The sequence below is a fragment of the Phoenix dactylifera genome, unplaced genomic scaffold (genome assembly GCF_009389715.1).
Source record: "Phoenix dactylifera cultivar Barhee BC4 unplaced genomic scaffold, palm_55x_up_171113_PBpolish2nd_filt_p 000354F, whole genome shotgun sequence".
Lineage (NCBI taxonomy): Eukaryota > Viridiplantae > Streptophyta > Magnoliopsida > Arecales > Arecaceae > Phoenix > Phoenix dactylifera.
The window spans coordinates 194,742-218,718 of NW_024067812.1; the positions used below are offsets into that span (position 1 = coordinate 194,742).

Here is a 23,977-nt window from a genome sequence, read left to right on the forward strand (position 1 = left end):
CTATTGGGTGTAAATGGATATACAAGAGAAAATTAAGTTCGGATGGCAAGGTAGAGACCTATAAGGCAAGGCTAGTAGCGAAAGGTTATAGTCAGCACGAAGGCATTGACTATCAGGAAACCTTTTCACCTGTAGCCATGTTGAAGTTCTTTCGAACATTGCTTGCTATTGCAGCATATCATGATTATGAGATATGGCAGATGGATGTAAAAACTGTATTCTTAAATAGATATCTTGAGGAAGATATCTATATGAAGCAGCCTTTAGGTTTCACTTCCAGTGATGGTGATCACAAGATCTACAAACTGTAAAGGTCCATCTATGGACTAAAGCAAACGTCTCAGAGTTGGAACACTCATTTCAACGATTTCATCAAGAATGAAGAGAAACCATGTGTTTATAAGAAGGTTAATGGGAAGGCTATTGTATTCCTCGTATTTTACATATATGATATCCTCCTAATTGGGAATGATGTTCCCATGCTAACTTCGGTCAAATTATGGTTGTTTAAAGAATTCTCAATGAAAGATCTTGGGGAAGCATCCTACATTTGGGGATTAAGATCTATATGCAAAGCGCAATAGAAGATCTAGACTCCAAACTGAGACAATGGGCCACAATTAATGGGTACAATGGCAACCTAAAGGCAGCGGACATATTTCATAGGATTCAACACATGAACTCGAGTGCCCTACATTGGGAATGCTAGTATCAACAAGAGTACTCACAACACTAGTATTCACTGTAGAATGGAAAAATAGTTGCTAGCCAATCCAATAAGTTAGCCTTGCTTGCAGAGTTGCTTGAATGCAGATATACGGTGGAATAGAAAACTCAACGTGTTCTACTATTAAGTTGATACATTGAATGACTATACCATATCCCAGTAGCATAGCACTTGTGAATTGAAAACCTTGATAATTTGGTATGCTGTTTTTCTACATCATGAGATGTTTACTTTCCATGCATTTGGCTTTTATTGATTGGACTTTATTTCCATATCTAGTTACTTCTTTTCTGCTAATTAAGAACATTATATGACTACTTTGACCAATGATAATTTGGTTGAACCGAGCAATTATAACTATTGATTTGTCCCCTAGACTAGACCTATGTTGATTCTAAATTATCCAATGCTATGTTGTTCTCAAGGACCAGCAGAATCGAAATAGCAAAATTCTTGGGTCTCCTCAAGGGGTTCAAAACCCACACGTTGCATAAAATGATTGTGAGCCACATTGTGAGTGAAGAAATCTACAAGGTCTTAAACATAGGAGTGCCATGAGAGCCAGCTAATAAGGAAACCTTTGACAATGCCGACGTTACTTATCTTAGTGGCATCGACTAATTATTCTCTACACAAACACCGAGCCTGTAGAAAATTCCGCCAACTAGCACAATAAGAAGGCAATCTTTTCTCAGTACAAACAGGAAGCCTTTATTTGCTGTATGTCTTTTATGGCTTTTCAACAGCATACAAATAGGATAAAGTTGAAAAGATGACAAGAGACTACTTTTGTTTCCACAAGGTAAATTAGGATCTACTCAAGTAGACAGAAAGATGATTCAAGCTGTTAAATATGACCCATTATCTCTAAACTATTTAGACACAAAAAATTATGTAATTTAAAGACCTCTAGAATAACATCAAATGATTTTGATGCACAAAGCAGAATAATTTTTTATGTGCAAGCAGTCTAAAATTAGTAGATCATATACAATGGCTTGGGATACGAGACATCCATCGTGCAATCAAGATCTGACCCGATTTGACTAGAAATCTCCTCAACCTCATTCTAATCTCTCTCTTGTTTTCCCAACTAATATTGAAGAAAAAAAGACCTTTGTACTCGCAATTCTTTCATCATCCGAGGACTACATGGAATTTTGCATTGCATGCCTTGTTTTTTTTTTTTTTTTGCTAAGAAAAAAGGGGTAGGGGGGAGGAAGAGACAAGCCCAACCCCGCGTAGCAGCCCTCACTAGGCCCCCGCCCCGCCAGGAGAATGTTCGATGCGGGCAAAAATGGCCGTGTGTTGGGCACCCCGACCGGTTTTACTCATACCCTCCCCACCCATGGGCCCGGCTCAGCTACCCCTCTAGGCTCTGGCTCGAGTCCCAAGTGTGAGTACGTCACACCCGGCACCACCCCGGCTACTAGCAGTTCAAGAGCGGTCCTATACCTCAAGTCCAAGCAGTGGCCCAAGTAGTGAGCTCCGGTCCACAATTTAATCGTCGCCGCAGCGATTTGAACTTGAGACCTTAAGGTTAGAATTTCTGCCCAGTACCACTAGGCTACCACCTTGGTGGCATGCCTTGTTTTTTCAGATTGATCAAGTTCATCTGCATTGGAAACCCACATGTATTTCTAATTTCTACATATTGATAATTGAACTATACATAGCGATACAGAAGTAGGGTGTGTGTTGGTCATAGTACAACACATGAGGATGAAAGCATTCGCTAGACGATGATAAAATTGAGTGCCCTGAGCCCCCGACAAGCAGGCATCAAGGATCCCACTAATTCATGAATCAGACAAAAAAGTTTCCAAGTATCTATCTACATTGTCCAGCCCGCATAGCTCCTTAACAACCGGCATGGTTGCAGGAACCTCCAATTGGAATATTGATGGGGAACCTTCAGATTCAGTGCAAGAAAATAACTCCAATCTTGCTGCTCTGATGGCTTCTCTTGTTGCACAATGAACTGAGGCTGCTAGAAGTAGAGGTGGCTCCCCAGAAGCTAAAGGAGAGGATCATAGTCAGCTATCAAATAATACATGTAGACATCCAAATTCAAGAACAAACCACCCAATGAAAGGAGAAGAAATTTTTGCAGCACAAGACTGTAACTGCCAATATCAAAAGATATTATTCATTTCTTTTAACAAGGAGTGCATGATTTTATATTATTGTATATCTCAAAAAAATGACAAATACATAATATTTGAGATTTGTCGGTTTTTTTCCATTTAAAGTTTTTACCCTTTATTGTAGTACATGTTGAAACAACTTATATTTTTTTGAGAAATAGAGTGATAATGTCACCTTCAGTTTCTAACCCAGAACGTCTCCCTAGTGCATATGATATGAATAGAGGTGACTACCATCAGACTCCAGAATAATTGGAAATGCAATAACTAAAATTGGAACATTTATTTGGAAAAGCAACTAATACTGGAGGTCAAGGAATGAGGAACCATCCCGAACCATTCGGTTTGGGGCGTACCGGCCGTTCCGGCAACAGACCAAGATGGTTCCGGCATTTAAAACGGTAAACATCAGGTGGGGAGAGGGAGAAGTAGGAAAGAGAGGAAAGAGAGAGGAGGGAAGAAAAGGAGAGGGAGAGGGAGGGAGGGAGGGTCTCTAGAGGGCACCAGAGGGGCTTCGAAGGGCCAGAGTAGGACTCCACCCTTCGGATCCCTACACTGTTTCGAACAAAACAGGGTCCGAAGGGCAGAGCCCCTGCTCCGGCCCTTCGGGGCCCCTCCGACGGCCCTTCCTCCCTCTTCCTCTCCTTCCTCCCCCTCTCTCTCTCTTCCTCTGTCCCATTCCCTCACCCTCTCTACTGTGTCAGTACGAGCCCGACAAGGAATGGCATGGGGGTGTACCAAATAGTGTCGCCGGCTGATCGATATGGGCTGCAGTACTAGCACAGCAGACCTTACTGGAGGTAAAATTTAGCAAGCCTATTAACTTTTCTCGACCATAACCATAACAGCCTATCGAGATGCCTCAACTAGACAATATAACTAGTCTCATCAAAACCTTTCAATTATCAGTCCATAGGACAAATGTCAAAGGGAGCTTGGTAAATGTTGCAAACAGCAACTGATTACTTTAAACAATGCCAGGCTCTTACAATGAAAAATAAAATGATATTGCAAAATACAGATTCTCAAATTGGAGCCAGATATAGATGTAAATATAGGAAAGAAAAGTGATACCTTTCGAGGAGAGAACATGCTTTTGATGATGTCCACTGTTTAGTATCTCCACATTAAACTGTTTTGGGATGGTGTCAACAGTTGGGACCTTGTATGTCCATGTACCATCTGAAACCACCAATCCATCTGCATTTGTCAAGTATTCTTCGTACATATAGAAACCAACTCCTTGAACAAAGGCACCTTCAATCTGAAGAGGAGAGGTGTGAATTACCTTTTTATTTAAAGGAAATCACGGCTACAAAATGTTAGGTTTAGATTCTTAAGCAAAATGACAGACAGCAAGATAAATCTACCTATTCTCTTATCAGTACAATCTCAGATGGAGAGGAAAAGGATGACACATTCTCATTAAGTAGCTTAACAAGCAGACCAATCACACATGCTCCTAAAGACTACCTCTACTAGTGAACATATTCGTCAATTAACACATTTTTGAACCGCACTTTCATGGATATGGACTGACGAGGAGGTCAACATGACTGCGAGAATATCTGATCCCTGAATATCTGACCACCGGTATTACCCATATCCACTAATCAGCTCATTAACATTGATGGCGTCATTCCACCCATATTCGTAAAATTTTATTTAGTTATAATTAAGATGTAAATTTACTTCTCCTGAGCTTAAGGTATCAGTTTACCCAAACTTCTGATGATATATTTAAATGCGGTGTAAGTTTTTTGAAAGATTCGTGAGAATATATCAAGCATAAGTAGCCTAAAACATGAATCAAAGCTGACTATCATTCGCATCTCTAATTGGTATTTAGTTGGCAGTTTGAAAACTACAAATCTGTAAAAAAATCCTGTCATACATATTCGTTGCCACGATTAAAGGTCTAACAAACCTGTCCCAAATCAACCGCAGGATTTAAGCTCCGGCCACAATCATAGGTAAGATCACTCTGCAAGATTGTTGTAGCGCCCGTAAGGAGATCTATCTCCACCTGGAATGCCCACCATCCACATGAGATTAGTATTTAATATTCATGATTTGGTATTGAAGTAAGCTGGATGCATAATTCTCAAAGTCTTGATGTAAACAGCAGTAATCTGTGGTTACAAAATGAATGGGTCTTGTTGCCAAAAAATATGCATGGGTTTACCTCGCTTACAGCAGCTCCAAAATTTAGGTAGCTTCTAGAAGTATAGTCTGGGGCGAAATACGTACTTGCTGACAAATTGACAGCTTCCAGATTTGCCTGAAGATGAAAATGGCATGGAGCTATGTTGAATCAGGAAAAAAATATAGTTCACCCAACCATTTTTCTTTTATATAAAGGAATATTATGTCAGTGAGGTGTCAGAGTTCATGGACTGTAGATAATAGGTAAAAATAAAAATATGGACTTCAGAGACCTCAAGTAGTACAATCTCAGAGATTGCTTGATTCTATAATCCAGTTTTAACAGTCCTGAGAAACTAAAAATACCCAATGTTACTTGAGAACAATTAATAAATCAGTCTCATTTAGCACTTCTCTTATTATAGTGTCTTGTATCATGATATTTACTGCAGGTTCTACAACATTTTGTATGCATAATAGTTCTCATTCAACAGAAAACAACATATATATATGTTTATCCAATCCAGAATTAGCCTGTGTTACTAGGCGATTCTTAGTGAGTTGTGATTTATCTTGAACCATGGTCAAGGCATTACCAGATCAGCTGGGATCAAGAATCTATTCAAGCAGTGCACAAATTCAAGGAACATAGTTTTTCTGGGATTGAAACTTGGATGTGTTGGAAAGGGAGATGAAAAATGATTTGGGGGATGAGAAGCTGATCCAAGTATAGATGGTTATTAGCAGATATTAGGGAAAAAACAACAAGCAAAAACAAAAGAGTTCTGTGAACAGCTCGAGGAAATGAACGAGAATTATGTGAACAGTGGGTTCATTTTAATTTAGATGGGCTACCTCTAATGGTAAGTGATAAATTTTGATGTAATTGTAGACATTGACTTCCTTATTTTATTTTATTATTTTCACTGTCAAAATACACAGAATGTGTAATGAACCACATAGGCGTGTGTTTAGTCTAACATCAGTAGTGTGTTAGAAAACTTTTGGAAACTTAAACAAGGCCAAGGAACCCAATTACAACTTCTGGCTAGTCTTTTAGGTGAGGTCCTAGATTATTAGTAAAGATATCAAAGCTGACCTAGCCTATGGCCCATATGTGACTAGGGAATATCGTAGCATGAGCCCTCTTGGGGCTGAATCTCTTTCTGGTTGAGGAACCCACGTTTTCCGGTCTTAGCTTGACCGATTCACTCAACTGATACCACTAGCCTTGCATTGTGTGGACTACAATCTGATCATCATATTTCTATTTCTGATTGGATCCTTTCCTATTGAGAATGCTAGGGCTTAAAAGAGGGAGTGTGTGAGGACCCATGGCGCCACTTGTATAGTCCTACATCAGTTGTGCAGTGGGGAGGTCTTGGGCATTTAAGCGGGGCCTATCATCCCAATTAATGATTTTTTACCTAGGCTTTTTGCATTAGGTTCTGGGTCATTACACAATGTATCATGAACCAAAGAGGATATGACATAACAGAAAATTTAGTAGATGCAAAGCAAAGTTCTGAAGCAGGTGGATTAATGAAGTAAAAAGTCAAAGAAAGACCTTATAGATGGGCTGATGTAATCAAGGTTTTTAAAATTTTGTGGGGTGGGGGCATTCCGGTTTCTCTATGGAATGGGGCACCACATGTCCCGCCCTATCCCGGTGGCCATCTCCATTGAGCATCCGACTTGCTTGGGATGCCCTTTTTTATATTTTTTTCAATTTTTCTTAATTTACCTATGAAGTTTCACCATTTTATTTTTTAAAAATATATTTGAACTTCAAAAGTAATATATTAAGATAACCTGGGTCCATTTAGCATAACTCTAAGGTGAGAAGCTATGTAAATGAGAATATAATTATCTAAATCTTGCCTATTAATATTTCTTTATTGATCAAACAATTCTAGCTAATATAACCATGCCACAATTGATCAATGTTGCTTAAGTTGTATTAAGACCTGCTATTGTCAGATTTCATGAGGGTAAATATTTGCATAGGTTAAGCATATCTATGTCTATTGGTCCATCATTCACGGAAACCTTTTGCTTGAATCAAGGTCCACCGTACCAGGTCCGGTAGGCGTACCGGTTGCCTACCGGACCGGTACGGGCCGGTTCGTACCGTGCTCCGGGCGGTACGAACCGGAAAGCTCTTCCCCGCCGGAACCGGGGAAGAAGAAGAGAACCAAAGAGAGCGCGGGGAAGAGAGGGAGAGAGCCCACCTTCGGCCGCCATCGGAGAGCCGCGGAGGGGCGTCGGAGGCCGGTGGGGGGCGGCGGAGGCCGGCGGGGGGCGGGTTTTAATTTGGGAATTTTTAAGTGAAGTTGGCAACTGATTTGCCGACTTCACTTAAAATCCCTAAATTAAAAAACGCGGCCGCGTCCCCTATTTCTTTCGAAACAGTGACGCGGCCGCGGCCGCGGCCTCCGCAGCGCCCCCGCGGGCTCCCCGTCCCCCGCCGGCCTCCGCCGCCCCCCACCGGCCTCCGACGCCCCTCCGCGGCTCTCCGATGGCGGCTGAAGGTGGGCTCCCTCCCTCTCTTCCCCGCGCTCCCTCTTTTTCTCCTCGTCTTCTTCGTCTCCGGCAAGGAACCGGCCTGTACCGGTTTCCACGGCTCCGCTGTATTGGCCGGACCGGTTTGTACCGGCCTGTACCGGCCGGTACGGGCCAGTTCGGCATACGCTGGCTTGAATATTTTGTGATGATCGGGTCTTATTCATATATCTACTTAAAATTGACACTAATTTATTGTCGCCTTCTAGGTTATTGGATATCTTTGATTTCCAAGCAACAATCACAAGCCTTTGACAAGACAAAAATGATATGATTTCACAAAAAAGTGCCAGTTTTATTGCATAGAGCTTAGTCTCATAACCAATTCGCCTTCAGTTTCTCTAGCTTTGAAACTTATAACTTGATACTTAGATGTCACATGAGTAGCAGTGAAGTCAACAAAACTGCCATAAAAATGAACATAAGCAAAATCTATTAAGTGTATATATATAATTATTTTATTATTGTTTAATCTTATTAAATTGCTGCTCCTGGCAATTAACATGGACACCTGTTCTCCTACGTTTGAAAACATTGCTATTCGAGAGGAGCAGAATGAGCAATATTATCTAAAGTTTCATACCCATTAGAAATAAAGGATTGACTATGTACTTAATTAGGATGCTTTTACTAAATTTTTTGTTTCTTATATAACATTATTTATTTAAATATAATATTACATATCTAAATATAATATAATGTAATATAATATAATATAATATATATTCCCTTTTTTGTATGTTTTTACTTTTTATATAATATTATTTTGAGCAAAAATTTAATGTTGGATGTGGGGTTTGAATCTATATTTTCTTAATTTTTTATATAATAATATTGTGAGATAAAATTCAATGTTGAATGTTGGGTGTTTTTTATTTTTATATAATATTATTTTGATGAAAAATAAATATTGAATGTGGGGTTCAATTTTATATGTTTTTTAATTTTAAATAATATTTTTTTGATGAAAAAAATAATGTTAATTGTGGGGTTTGAATGAGGTGCTCCGGCCAGGATGGAAGAGGCATACAGCTATAGTCATTCCTTTCTTTCACGACGCAGGGCTAAGGCTGGAAGGACCTGACAGGTTGGTAAATCATGTCCAAGCATTGGGAGTCCTCAAGCCCTCAATCACTGACTCATCCTTAGATGAAGGCATTTCCCATCCAGGGCGGCCCTATCGTTGCATGGTCCATTTGGGATGAAGGCAAGACAGCTCGCAGATGTGGGTTTCATTGTCCCGCACCCTTTTCGGGTCCCGTTATCTCACAAGAATGGGACAGGACGGCCGGGGTGCCTCTCATTCCACCAGGACTTCAACCCTTGGATGTAATGGATTTGAATTAGTTTGGTATGCAAAGGGCATGACTTGGATAGGAAAAAAAAAGTCAAGAAGCTGGATCACCCTACAATGGATTCATGTAGATGTCCTTCAACAAATGGCTAAAGGCTTGTCTCTACAGGCTCTCAAAGATGGACATAAAGGCTTACGGGGACAAAATTACTAACATATAACAATTTTGTGAAACTTGAAGTCCTTAAGATCAATAAATCAGTTATGGCATCAATTAAAATTGTAAAAAAGATATATCATCACCTGAAAAATTAAAGGTTCCCATGAAACAAAACCCATTTGTTCTTCCAATCTCTTCTTTAGAGGTTTTAGTCTTTCAACCAGGACATTGCAGGAATGACGAACAGCTTCACAGCTTGACTCAGATGTGGTGCTCCCGCCAGTCCATCCACCTTGTATCAAACTCAAAGTATCTGCCTGAATAACACGCACCCTCTCCAGAAGGTACTGACCTCCATCAGCACATAGTTGTCCAAGAGCAAATGCTGCCATCTGCTTCACCTTTGTCCAGAGCCCTTGGCCTAACTCAATCCCTCCAACTTCAACAATGATTGAACCATCATTGAGAACAGATACTTTCCCTGGAGTTGGCCTTAGCATCACTTTATATATGATAGGTACACAGGAAATTCCCCGTTTTCTCCATTTGTTGCGACTATTAAACTCTTGAATCATTTCAACATGGTGGTGATAGCTCGCAGATAAAGCCAATTTATCAAAATAGATGGTAAAGTATGTTCGGAAGCTTCTCCCTCGCAACCTCCATAGAACAACTTGAGGCTCTCGAAGGTGTGAAGATTCTTTCGTCTAATAGAATTGGCATCAACAGAAAGGGCTGATGCAACATGTTCAATAACAGCTTCAGCAATAAAAGATCCTTGTACATCTCCAGGGCCCCGCATGGTTGATTTTGTTGAAACATTTGTCCTGCAGACCTTCACGTCAAATGAAAGAGCACCCCAATTGTATTTCTTCAATGCTTCTATTATGTTTTGCGGCATTATTGGGCTCCAATCTTCAGATATGCCTGCATTAATTAAGAGATCTATATGCAAAGCTGTAACCTTTCCATCACATTTGAAACCAACAGAGTAATTTATTTTCATTGGATGTCTCCCTCCTGCCATTATCATATCAGTTTTGCGATCAAGGTACATTCGAACAGGACGTTGCAACTTATACGCCGCAAGTGCACATGCAGTTGCCACCTTAACATCACAAGATGTCAATTACTTAGTTGCCTTTTTCTGACTTCATCCATTTTATGCATAATTCCCATAAATATAAAATGAGTGCTAAAATAAGTTTCAACTTCAAGAAACATAATTGGAAGTAATATTCAATACTCATGAACCATTTCTGAGACTCAAAACACATGAACAATCTATGATTTACTGTAAAGTAATAAGCGGTCCTAAAGTAAAATAGGCATCTAAAGAATGTTTGAAGGTTATTTAGCAGCTTGCACATAATGCATCAAAATATATGTACACAATTAATATTTAAGTAACACATAGAAATGAATGAGGTGAGCAGCAACTTGCACAAAATCAACAGAACTATGTTGGTGTAAAATAAAGATATAATTATTTTGGGGGCATTATTCTAAAAGTACCAATGAGTTGCTGTCTCACAAGGAATTTGACGCAAGAGACAACATCTGGACAACCATGTATCATAACTGCATGCATCAAACAGTAAAAGTTTCTACATATTATGTGTTCTTGCCAAAAAAATCAGATCATATTTGTTGCAAAAATGGCAAAAGATATTGATGATAGTAAGTTTGAGTTCTCACAGATAATGCTCTTGTAGCCTTCCCACCAAAACCTCCTCCGACTCTTCTTGTAATAACACGGACATTGTGAAAGGGAATTCCTAGGCACTTTCCAATTACTTCCTGTGCAGTCTCAGGGCACTGAGTTGAACTGTAGACCATTATGCAATTATCTTCATCTGGTACAGCTAGAGCTGTTTGAGTCTCCATGTAAAAGTAATACTGAGAACCAAATTTAATCTGAGGACAATAACTGCATTAGTTAATTGTCAAATGGAACTAAAACAAAAAGTTGTTTTAACCACTAAAGAACAAAGCAGTAATAACTTCATAATGGTATGGATTGAGGGACCATATCATTCCAGTATAGTATGTACTATGTACTATTCCAGTAAGGTACTTGCACGGTAGAAGAGGTACATAATCCTGTATTGTTCATGTCTGTTTTTGCTACCCCCTGAACCAACCCATGCCAGTGCATGCTATTCTAGCAAGGACTGTTTCTGTTTGCCATGAATCGGCCCCATGATTGAGCATGTGGCTGTCTCATGCAGGGCATGCAGTACTTTAATTCTTAATTGATGCAAGCTACTGGTAGCTCCGGAAAACATAGAATCATTAGCAAGACTGTATTATCTAATTATTCTTAATATATATGAGATAGAGCGTGTCTTAGCATCAATTCACAGAGTCTATATAGTGAAAAGAAGATCCAGAAAGTTGAAGTGGAAGGGCATTTATCATTAAATAAACTAAAAAGCCTAGCTACTGATTTGCACATCCTCCAATTGTTTTACTTTGGCTATTTGTGCACCAGCATCTCTCACACAGTATCTCTGAATAAATGGTATGAAACATCTAAAGTATACACTTTCAGCAAATTCATTTACTGGTCAACACTAAAGAGTAAAGTCAAATTCACTGTTCAAGTAACCAAATATTGTCATATGCACATGTCTGTCATTGGATAAATGTTTTATGGAAGCTACTAATGAGTTCTATTATCAACATCATTTTCATGGTAATCAGCTGTGTGTAAAAGGAGCAGCATAGACTTAAAGACCAATGATCAAGGCGCATACTTATGATCTTTGTTCATCACTGGTATACATACAAGATATGGAAGAAAATGGTGAGACACCATACTTGGCACATGAATATGTACCTCAGCTGAGAGAATCTTGTGATCAGCTTCAGCCATTCCCTGGGAGAAATCACCAACTTGTTTAGGATAAATAAAAGGAGGGACCTCAAAAAAACTGGATTTTCTGACAGCCTCTTCAATTGATAGAATGGGTGCTTCTAAATTTTCTGTGCTGTAACTAACATCTGCTTGCTTGGCACACATGTTGGCGAGTCCCTGTGTCTCTGCAATCTAACCAGCCATTCAAAAAGCTTTACTTAAACAATTCTAGACATGATTCCAGGCACACATTCAAAAACTCCAACTTAGCAGTTCTCTTTTAAAGGGTATTACAGCAATTCAACCAAGCCAGGTAGAATATTTCAATATCACATAAAAGAAAAAGGAAACAGAATAGTAAATTAGAAGAACAATTTACCACAAGACCAAGTGGCTGACCAGAATATTCACTAAGAGAACTAGCAAATAATGGTAGACATAGACCCAATGTTCAGTCCTCGTTTTGGAATGTCTTTGAAAGAAATAACTGTAATGAGTTTATTTGATGCCAAAGAAGACCTGAAGCTGATGCCCTTTATATGAGCCAAAGGTTTTGTGCTATAGATGAATGCACCATAAAGACAATCTTTTGGAGAAGGAATATCATCCACATACACTGCTTCACCTGCATGATTATGTCGTGTGATTACTATCACGAGAGAGGCATAATTTATGCTCAATGCAGATAAGCACATAAGATATAATAAATTAGCTCAGGAAAGCAATAAGCATGATAAAGTCAACTGAAGAATATGCAAATGAATTGTACAGATATCAGGCAAATGGAAATATTTGAAAAAACAATTGAAAGAGAGCGTCAGAAAATAAAATCTAGAATATAAGGAAAGAAGACAGTTGAGGATAGTCTCTTGTAGACACTTATCAAGGTCCCAAAGGGACAGGAATCCTATAGGATATTATGCACAGACACACACACATACATATACATATACATACAATTCAAACGAGAAAAGCAACAAAGAAAAATGAAGTTCCCTGGATGGGACCTCAGCGACAAGCAAAACAAACAGTCATATGGCTTCATTTCCCAGAACCCACTATTAAGAAAATAGGATGCAATTGGTCATAACTCCCCAAACTCTAAAATTGAAGCTCTTACCTTTTCTAGGATTCTCACCATAGCGCATGTGTATTCCATCTAAATTGTTTTCTATGTAAGCAACTTCCTAAGCATCCTCATTAGGTAAGAACTTATATAAAGGACACAAAAGGGCCCTTTTTAAGTTAAGATGGTGATGCTGATGCAAGATGTTATATATTATTTGCATTTTGGAAAGATTTAGAGATTTTCAAAGTGTTTTGAGCTGAACAGAGTCCAGTGTGCCAGGCCGTGGCCACAGACATGAGTGTGAACGCGCCAGTTCATCCACGCGGGGCAGCGCGTGGGCACGCTGCCCCGCACAGGTCATAAATGCCACAGAGTGGCATTTAGCCTTCTTTTTTTACCCGCGTCCCCGCGCATCCGCACGCGGACGAGAACCGAAAAAAGAAAAAAGAAAACCGGTTCATACCGGACCGGTTCCGGTACGAACTGGTCTCGAACCGGTCCGATAGGCGACCGGTACACCTACCGGTACCGGTTCAGCGTACCTTGCCTGAGACCCTATCTTTTACTTCTTGATAGTATTGATTTGGTTTTTTATCCTTTTAATAGCTCTCAATCGTCTTTAGCAAGGTCCACCGTACCGGTACCGGTCGGCGTACCGGTGGCGTCCCGGACCGGTACGAAACCGGCCCGTATCGATCCGTACCGGTGGCATACCGGCCGAACCGATGGCGTACCGGTCCGAACCGGTGGCGTACCGGTCCCGTACCGGTCCGATACCAGTTCTTCAACAATAAATTACCGGTACCGGATTTCACGCTGATCCGGTACCAGTCCCAGGCCGGACCGGTACGGCAGACCATGGTCTTTAGTGATTATTCATAATTGTTTTATGATTTTGACTAATTGTTATTGGAGCTTAATTAGCCAATTAAAGCTAGTTAATTCTTTTGACTAGCCATTTATAACCATTTATAGATGTTGGGCTGGTGTTGATGGATCTTTGATGTTTGAGTTGCCCTTATAAGATCAGGATAATGGGCCTTAATGTCTTTGACCCAATCAAACCATTTCTAATCTCTTGAATTTCTCTATATAAGAGATGTTGAGCAGCGGTTTTGACCCGTTGAGGCCGATTTTAATCTCCTAGATTTCTATATTTGAGAGGTTAGGCCTCTTGAGACCTTAAATTCTGAAATACAATGAGGTAGAGAGCCATAGAGTGACACCCAACACAATGTTCCCATCATTTTCTTTTTTTTTCTTTTTCCTGGTCAACCTAAAGGTGCATTAGTGTTAGTTTCTTGAGGATCTACTAGTGCACTAGCACCACTGGTGCAAATCAGGTTCGTCATGTCTTGTAGAGAAGCTGAGCCTGAAGCATGTTCCTATGAGGGCAGAAAGAACTTCTCCAAAGATAGTGCCTAGCATACCTCGGATCAAGGTTTGAAGAACTGGTGCTAACAGGTATGCAGGTTGGTGACTAGTACGGTATAGCACCAGTCCATTCCATACCGAACTACAGAAACCGGAACCACGAGGAGGGCGAGAGAAAGAGGTCGAAGAGGAAGAAGGAGAGTGAGGGAGAGAGGAGGATAGAGAGAGAGATAGAGAGGAACTACTCGCCTTGTAGAATCCCACTTCTCACTCACTCCAACGCCTCTACCACTATCACCAAATCTGCCATTCGCGCGATTTCTACTCACCGCCTTCACCATCCTACTCGTCCTCCACCTCACCATCTCTCCCCTCTCCAAATCCACAAACCACTCCCTCTTCCGCTCCTTCTCTAACAACACCATCACCTTCCCCACTGGAGAAAGTTGTAGTCTAGGGACTCCAGACTAGAAGGATTGAGGGATTAGGCCTCGATCGGGAGGAACAGAGTTTGAAGTGTTGAGAAAGGGAGGGAAAGGGAGAGAAGGGAGAGGAAGAAGGAGAGGGGGAGAGAGAGAGGCCATTCACCACCATCATCAAAATCCTTTTGAGAGAGAATGTGTGTGAAACCAGCGAAACCCTAGAGAAGAGACGATTTACCAGGGTTTTGAAGAGGGGAGAGAGAGTGTGTGAGCCAAAGAGGTCACTCTCGATGAGTCTCGAAGCTTCAATCGAAGGGGTGGAGAGGCTTTTATATAGAAACCTATCCGAACAACTGAACCGTCTCGAGCTAGCATCGATTCAGTTCGCTTCATGCTAAACTGCCTGGTTCGGGTAGGTTCAGCATTCCCTACATCAGATCATATGTTGTTTTTCTTTTATTTGCATGGATGCTAATACACACTACCGTTTAGGCTGGTATGCCCTATAGTACATGGTATGCTGATGTACACTTTAGAAAAGCTAGCACAAACGACTATACACACCTTTGTTCATCCTGATACATATCACAGCATACTCTTGGTTTGTCTTTACCTTTAGAGACCTATGATAGTATACTTATTTGTGTACCATTCTTAATAGAAGATAACTTTCAAGAACACTTGTAAGCAAAGTCTGCAATCTTGATACCAGGTACTGTATCGGTACCTTATCGGTTCGGTACAGTAATGATACACCTCTGTGCCGAAATAGCTCTCCAACCATTTTTCTTAATTTCCATCTCGGTACGGACCAGTACACACCTTGGTACGCCTTAGTACAAGTCGGTACACCTCGATACAGAGCAATACGTCTCGGTACGGACGGTACAGAGCTTGTATTGACTTGAAGGTGTATTTCGTACAAGTTTTCTGCCGGTACAGTACGAAATGCCTCGTACCAGGCGATACGGCAGACCATGCTTGTAACCAATGTTTATCTCTCACTCCATGAAAACTCTTAGGGCCTGTTCAGGTGATCCAGCACGATCTAGGTTGAATGTTCAGTTGGATTCATGGACTAAGAAGTCCATTTGAGCATGGCAAATATCGACCCAACACCTTTCCAGCCCAAATCCTGTGGAAAGGAAAAAAAGACCTCAATGGATGGGGGTCTTTTTTTCCTTCCCGTAGAGTAGCAGGCCCACAAGTTGGGATTTAGGTTAGAACTTCGGTAGGTCTTTAGAAGATGCCAGGCTGGATGGGCCAACAAGCCAAATTCTTGTGGGATATTTCTATAGGAATAACCAAACAATCCCTGAAACATAAAAAAAGACGTTTAAATTTTGCTTACAAAAATGAGTTGCATACCATGCTTTCTTAAGCTCGATAATATTTGCATCCAAAATTAGATCTACATGACCCATAAGATTTCATACTACTCCACAGCCATATTGTTAGATCATTCATTGTGATGTATATCTTTAGCCTCTGATGAATCATGATTTCTATGTAGAAGGCATATATGCTCAAATTCCACATCACTGGATTCTTTTTTGTAGTGAGTCCCAACAATCTCTCCCTTCCACCATGCCCCTTCATGGCACCCAAGAATCTCCAAAGAATATATAAAAACATGCCCAACCTAGTAGCATATGAAAATCTAATCCTTCTACCTTGCCTGATATGAAACAAACTCACACCGAACACCAGGCTACCTTTTAAAACCTCTCTCTAAACTATCTTAGATATTGGGATTTACAACCTCACCCCAATCAGTATCAGCTATTCTTTTCATCAAAACCTAACCTTGATAGTCGATCTCCACAAAGCACCCTCATTATTACCTAGCACCAAAGAGCCACTAGTATTGACCTATTAGCCAGTCTCCTAGATGCCAAGCTTTGAAACTCCGAACAGATATGTAGTCTACATTTTTGTCTATAAATTTTGTAAAGCAAAAGTCTGCTCCTTATGGAACCAATGAACTCCAAATAACCAACAGCTAACCAAAATGCCTGGCATAAAACTCAAAATGACAGGAAGACTATAGCGATATTTAATTGACTGAAAAAGAAAAATCATGGTGGCTGGACTAATTACCATTCATATGCAAGTTTGAGTGAGTGATTCTCCACAAATGCAGATTTAATTGATACTTTACAAATGGCATGAAGGGCCCAATTCATTGAAATGCTTTTGTTAATACTCGAACACCAATATCATGGAAGTGATCCCAGCTTATGCAAAAGCTGTACTATATTACATGCAGTATTGAAGGCAACAAGAGAAAAAGGAAAATGTTCTTTCTATGTAAAGAATACAAAAACATAAGAAAAGTCTTCCAAGTGTCAAAAAAAGAAAGATGTTGATGATGATGATAAGTTCATTAAAGAATAAATAAAACAATATACCAGATGCTTGAATTTCAGCTCCAACTTTCTTAGTTGGTTCACCCAATGGATTATTTTCCTTGCTAAATTGCATCACCTGCTTGGACAATAAAAGTGTATCACAATTGTCAAATCGACCATTATTTGCATAAGTTGGTGCCTTATCAGGTGAAACATAAACAGCTCCATTAAGACTCTCTATTGAATATTCAGCACTAGCAGTAGCATTAAATACATCTACATGTATATTCTTTTTAGGTTGTGCCAAGTCCTTGGATAGTGGATGAAGAAAATCAAATAGAAAAGAAACAGCCAGACTTGATCTGTAGGAGGGATGTGGAGTGCCTTCTTTTGGTATAATAGCTTCTCTAAGCAATCTAATTGCTTCAAGTAGAATAGATGCGGTAACAGGTTTACCCACTAAAAAATTCTCAACTTTCCTTGCTCTGATAGCATATTCACTCCCATAAGCACCAAAAGCCAACCGAAGGTTATCTATAACAAGATTGCCTGATATTTTATCTGAGGAAATCTGAGCTAAAAAAGCAGAATTGAGATAAGCAACAGCATTTCCAAGAGGGCGAGGAGCTGCTCTAAATGTTTCAAATAGCAAATAGGATTCTTTGGTAGCTTTAGAATCAACAGATTCCTTAATCTCAGAAGATGCATTGCTAGTATAATTCCAACAAGGAATATATATGCTCAACAGTAGAGTTCTGTAGTCACACGGAGGCTTCTCAAAGAACTCCTCCAGTGTAAGAACCAGTCTTTCTGAAGCCACCTGTATACAAACAGTTGAACCAGCAGCAAGAAGTATTGTGGCAATGTCCGAGGGCAATTGACTCCTCTGTGTCATGATCAGATTTCCACCCAAGCTTGCTGTATTTCGAACAAATTGTGAAGCCACCTTATTCATATGATCAGCAATTTTAGCAAAAACCAACCTTTGGGATGAAAATAACATACGTTCACAGTCTTCTTTCAACACTTCAATAGCCCTAGAAATTGTTATGGCTGCTCCAATTTCGATGCCTTTGTTGTTCCTTCTGATGACCGAGAGCTCTGGGATCCCTCTCAGATCAATATATTTGTCATACAATTCTAGTTCCTTGTAAACACCAGAACCAGTATTGCCAACAACCATCTTAACACGGCATCCACTGAATGTCTCAGAATTCAGTAGTTTATAAAGCCCATCAACACTATAAGGGCAATACCAACAACCCTCTGCCAAGCTTGTATAATCAGAATTTTTCAAGGCATCCAGCAAGGATTTAACTTCAGATTTTAAGTATTCTGGAAAAGTGCAGACCCCATTGCGGCTGTGATATGGCAATCGGCCAACAAGTGCATCTTTGTCCCCTTTCTTCCAAAAAGAATTGAGGCCCAAATCTTCCAAATCAACATCAGCTGCAAAGCTCTTGCAAGCATCTAAGATGGGTCGATAACCAGTACATCGGCACAGATTGCCTGCAATAGCCTTCTCTGCTTCAGATGCTGTGAGCTTTGAGAACCCATCTGGAGGCTCAGGCCTATTGGATTTATCTGCCTTGACAAGGGCAGAGAAGAGAGACATGCACATGCCAGGTGTGCAAAAGCCACATTGAGAGGCATGAAACCCAGAGAACCTCTGGTGGATTGGATGAAAGCCATCATTGCTGTTGCCAAGCCCCTCTGTCGTTATGACTGAACAGAAATTTATGCTGCAAAGAAGTGTGAGGCAAGAGCTTACAGCAAATTCTTCCACTCGATTATGTACTGGGTCATAGGTTGACAGAAGAACGACACAAGCTCCACAGCCACCTATAGCATGTGGTAGAAGAACGAGTAAACTGATTCAATCATCATCAGCAAACTCCTATATCATTCTTTTAAATATGAGAACATATGTACATTTGATTAAGAAAAATCCAACTACAGCACCATTCTAGAAATCTTATAGCTTGCAAAACCATGAATTTTAATTTTTTTTACTCCAAATGTCATATATCTGGTCTTCAAATAAAACAAAGAATCCATAAATTTGTGCCAAAAACAGAATTCTTTCAGAAACTTATATTACTTCTAAAGTAGAAGGAGACAACTGAAAACTTTAACTACCCATGACATCAAGAAAAAAAATCCAACAATCTTTAAAAGAAAAAAAAATCCAACAAACACCAAACCAACATTCAGAACAGGCATCAAAGCAGCACATCTGGCAAATTTATGCTCCAGGCATAGTGACCAATACCGCTAGCCTATCACCAAAACAACAACAAATCTTTATGCTTGTGCAGTGGTCAACACCTTTAAAGCATGACCAAACTTCAGTTAAGGAAAAGAATCATATATTGAAGCTCAGAACAATGATATGCAAAGAGAGAAACAGTAATCTATTATATAAAATGAGGAAAAGTTCCAAGCTTTCTGTTTGGATTGAGAGAGTAGGAGAGAAGAGAAGAGAAAGAGAAGAGAGAAAGTAATGACATGAAATTTTTGAGAAATTCAGGGGGAGTACCACCACCGGGCTACAATAGGAGAAGGGTGCCAACCAGAAGAGCCAAGGCTAGTTGGCTTAGAGACAACTGAATAACACAAATTTGTGAGCAAACTTTTATCAGATAACGAAAATCCACTAAGAAATGTGGATTCCTTTGTACAACAGCTCCTGCTAACCAAAATTCAGAAATCTAATTTAAAAACAAATCTAAAAATTGCCAAACAAAAATAAAAAAACCATTTGACAAATTCGTACTCCAGATAAGTCACCAATAGCATTAACTTCTGACCAAATTTCTATATATTTGTAAAATACAATATCTTCAACCACGTATCAGTAATTTACCTAAAATAGCAAAAATCCATAAAGAGAAACAAGTAAAAGATCACAGCTTTTCTTACCCTGGTAACGAAAGATCAAATCTTTAAACAGAACTCACCTCATCCAACATAAGGAGGAAAAACAAAATATCTTCAAAGGAAAAAAATAAAAGCAAGAATCCTCACCTTCTCCACAGGCGAGCTTCGCTCCTTTGAAACGGGTCTGGGTCCGCAGGAACTCGAGCAGCGTGGTGTTAGGGTCGACCCTCGAAAGCTCGAACCGCTCCCCGTTCACAGCGAACACTAGGCTACGCTCCACCACCTCCCCCTTCTCCGCCGCCATGACCGTGACTTCCTCCTCCTCCTGCTCTGGAGACATTCTGACCTCCAATTTTTACTGACGACTAAGACGAGGTCGATCGCCGCCCAATCCGGAATATGGAACCTGGGCGGCCGCCCGAGAGCCAAGACTAAATAATAAACCAAACAAAGAGTTATCACGTAAGAAGTCACTATATTGCGGTTCTCACTGTCAACTACTGGGGAGTGACGACAGTCATGAGAAAATTCTTTTTTCCGGCGGGGGCAGGTGGCGATGGGGAAGGCGACGACAGAGATAGGCATGGCTTCCGATAACCGACCGGTGCATCCAGGCCCAGATTGGAACCTCCCGGACGTCTCCTGTCCTGTGCGTTATTGCGTGCGGATGCAGGTACTCGTGCCAACGTCTAACACGCTCTACGTTGTGATTTTCTTACTTTTACAAATAAACATATAAAAAAAAAAAATAATTATCATCATGAATGACTTGCATGATGCAGCAATACGTCATTGATCCAATACTTCACGTTACTAGCTTAAAAAATAATTGTTCTATTAATAAAAATTCATTTTCAGTACAATATATAATTAACTAATCAAGATGTCAATTAAAATGGACAATTTTTATTCAAATAAATCTAACTTAGGCTAAAGTAGTCAAAAAGGTCATTATAATGTCATTATAATAGAAAATAATAATAGTTGAGATTCGTTTTTAAATATATCAGTGTTATTATAAACTTGATGTGAATTGTTTGATTTGGTACTAATATATAGTCAGTGCCCTCTATAGCTTTGAAAGTTGAGGGAAAATCTAAAGTTGGGAGAAAAAAGAATCGACATTTTACCTACGTTGACAGCGAAGATAATAATATAACATTCATTGCACCATTCAAAAGGCGGATTGCTTGCATAAGTTATTACCTTTTTCTTTGCACCAAGTCAACTAGAGTTTTATTATTATTTCATCTACAGTAATATAAGATAACAATAGAGACATTTCACCTACATTCAAATGGTAGGTTTTTATAGAGGTGATCATGAATTTGGCCGAGCATAAAAAATATCAAATTTTAAATAGGTATGCCTTAAAGCCTGTCTAAAAATAAATATAGTATAAAGTTAAATTCAAGGCTCATCCCATAATCAGCTTTAGTTGCTAGTTATATAAGTTATTAGATAATGTTACCCTAAGATAATTAAAGTTCTACTGCCACCACCATCATTATTGACGATGATGATACTGCTATTGTTGATGTTGTTGCTGTTAATATTGTTGTTGTTGTTTGTAATAACTGAGTATTGTATTATCTATATGTTTAATAATAAACAAGTACAAATAATAGATAATGAAGTATCGTACTATTATAAATATTAAGTATCAATTATAAAAGTACCAACTATATTTATATAATTGATATTTGAAAATATTATATAATTATAAAAGTTTTACACTCGTCACGTGGATGCCTATACTAATAATGTCACTAATATGATTCTTTATTTTATAAAATGAGTAGGGATCTTATAACTAATACAAGAGGATGATAGGCTTTAAATAATTATGTATATATAGCAGATATATATTATTAGTGAGTATTATATTATATATTCCTTTGATGATAAGTAAGTATAAGTGATAAATAATGGAATATCTTACTGCTATTAATGTTAAGTATCAATTATACCTATATAATTGATATAAGTATGTGGATTCCTATACTAATAATATCACTCATATGATTCTTTGTTTTGTATAATAAGTAGGGATCTTATAACTGATACAAGAGGATGATAGGCTTTAAATAATTACTTAAATGTAATAGATATATATTATAAGTAAGTATTATATTATCTGTTCCTTTAATGATAAGTAAGTATGAGTGATAAATAATGAAGTATCTTACTATTATTAATATTAAGTATCAATTATACCTATATAATTGATATATGTAGAATTTATACTCGAGAATATCATCTATCTAAAATATATAAGTATTATATATGTATAAACTGATATCACCATATTAATTTATACAAATCTAAATTGATATTCATTTGGTTATTGAAAAAAGAAGAAAAAAACCATACCTAGCACATTGCATGGAATTGGTATTAGAGTGTCATTATTAATGGTAAAAGTTTTTCCATAAAGGCTCAACTTTTGCAGAGTTCTCCATTCACTATATAGATATCAATATTAATAACAGGAGATTCTACTCATCCATCATTAAATTTAATTGCTTAATATGTAACAAAAATAAAAAAGGCTATTGGTGCCTTCTATCTATTATAATTTATTATATTTCAAGAACAATTGAGAAAAGAAAAAAAGAAGTGCACCTCGCATCACGTAGGTTATATGTTAGTAGTTCTTCACCATACCAATATTCCTACTATATATCTATTCATATAGATAATTCATGACACTTCTTGTCCCCAACATTAAGACTTCTCAACTTTCTAAAAGATATAAATAAATAACTTCACACCACATATTAACTATATTTACTGAAGCCTAAAAAGACTAATAAACATATTGAAAATTAACAAAACATGATTAAAACATTATAATTACTACTATTGATAACTAAATACTATTGACTTTGTCTTTGACTAATTATGGCTTCTCCAAGATGGGTCGAACCAAGATCAGTGGACCCAACATGGTTGGTCCATTGCTCCTGTATCATATTTGTTATACTTCGACCTAGCATTTAGGATGTCATTTATTTCGTAGCCACACTATCAGTAAGCTTATATCATATGATATTTTTAACATCATATGATAGAAAGCAATATCTATTAGGCTTCATAGGAGGTATTACCTCCATGAGATCTCAAAAATTCTGTAGTTTGTTAGGAGTAAGATCACATCAAAATTGTAGTACAAAACATGATATGAAATTCTTGAGCTTATTTCATCACTTATTTATTTTGTATTTGTTTTCTCTTTTGGTAAGTTAGGGAATAAGGAGATAAGAGAGTTGCAAGGAAAGTGTACTTGTTAATTTCTAAAAGTTGTTAAAGATACATTTGCATTTGGTTGACCTATATGCCATATGTAGGTGAATTCTACCACTATCACAAACTTAATAATGTTAAAATATTTCCATATATACTTCTGTAACTAACACCATTAAGAGGGCACAAAAAGGTATTATAATGGCATTGCTCGGGTAAGGAGCTTGTCGTGGGCACTTATATAATAGTGACTTTATTATTAAAGAGTGCTTGCAAGAATGATTCCTAATTATACTCCTAGGTTGCTAGATCAGTAAACTTGATCTAAATTGTTAAAAGTATGTCCTAGAAGCCAATTTGGCTGATGCATTATTTAGTTTAGGACATAAATTTGTAATTGACCTAATTATGAATTTATTAAGTTGGGCATTCTTTTCATTCATGTTCTTATGTGTCCATGAATCGTCCAAAGAATTAATAAGATGATGACGCAGATTCTCAAGAGTTAAGAATTTGAGGCATGTGCCATTGGTGATTAATTTCTGAATTGCTCCTGATTGATGGATCATCATGAGGATGGTGATCGATCCGCTAATATTAGTGCACAAATTACTTTCTTTGATGGACGAATTTTGAGTCCACAGTGTGGAGACACTGGAGTGATTGTGCAAGTGCTTGTTAGAGAACAAGGGTACTGAGCGTGACCATAGCAAGTAGTCACTTGGATATCTATCCACTCG

At 38.6% G+C, this 23,977-nt stretch overlaps 1 protein-coding gene across 1 annotated transcript; it reads right to left on the reverse strand.

Annotated features, from left to right (window-relative positions):
• Positions 1 to 2,362: 2,362 nt before the first annotated feature.
• Positions 2,363 to 20,604, reverse strand: LOC103696182 (indole-3-acetaldehyde oxidase-like). The gene is given in 12 exon segments (XM_008777719.4): positions 2,363 to 2,744; positions 3,949 to 4,138; positions 4,802 to 4,900; positions 5,060 to 5,155; positions 9,179 to 9,657; positions 9,660 to 10,143; positions 10,734 to 10,952; positions 11,878 to 12,087; positions 12,275 to 12,329; positions 12,331 to 12,520; positions 17,172 to 18,953; positions 20,139 to 20,604. Coding segments are annotated over 12 exon segments (4,215 nt in total). The 5' UTR covers positions 20,332 to 20,604; the 3' UTR covers positions 2,363 to 2,526.
• Positions 20,605 to 23,977: the final 3,373 nt, after the last annotated feature.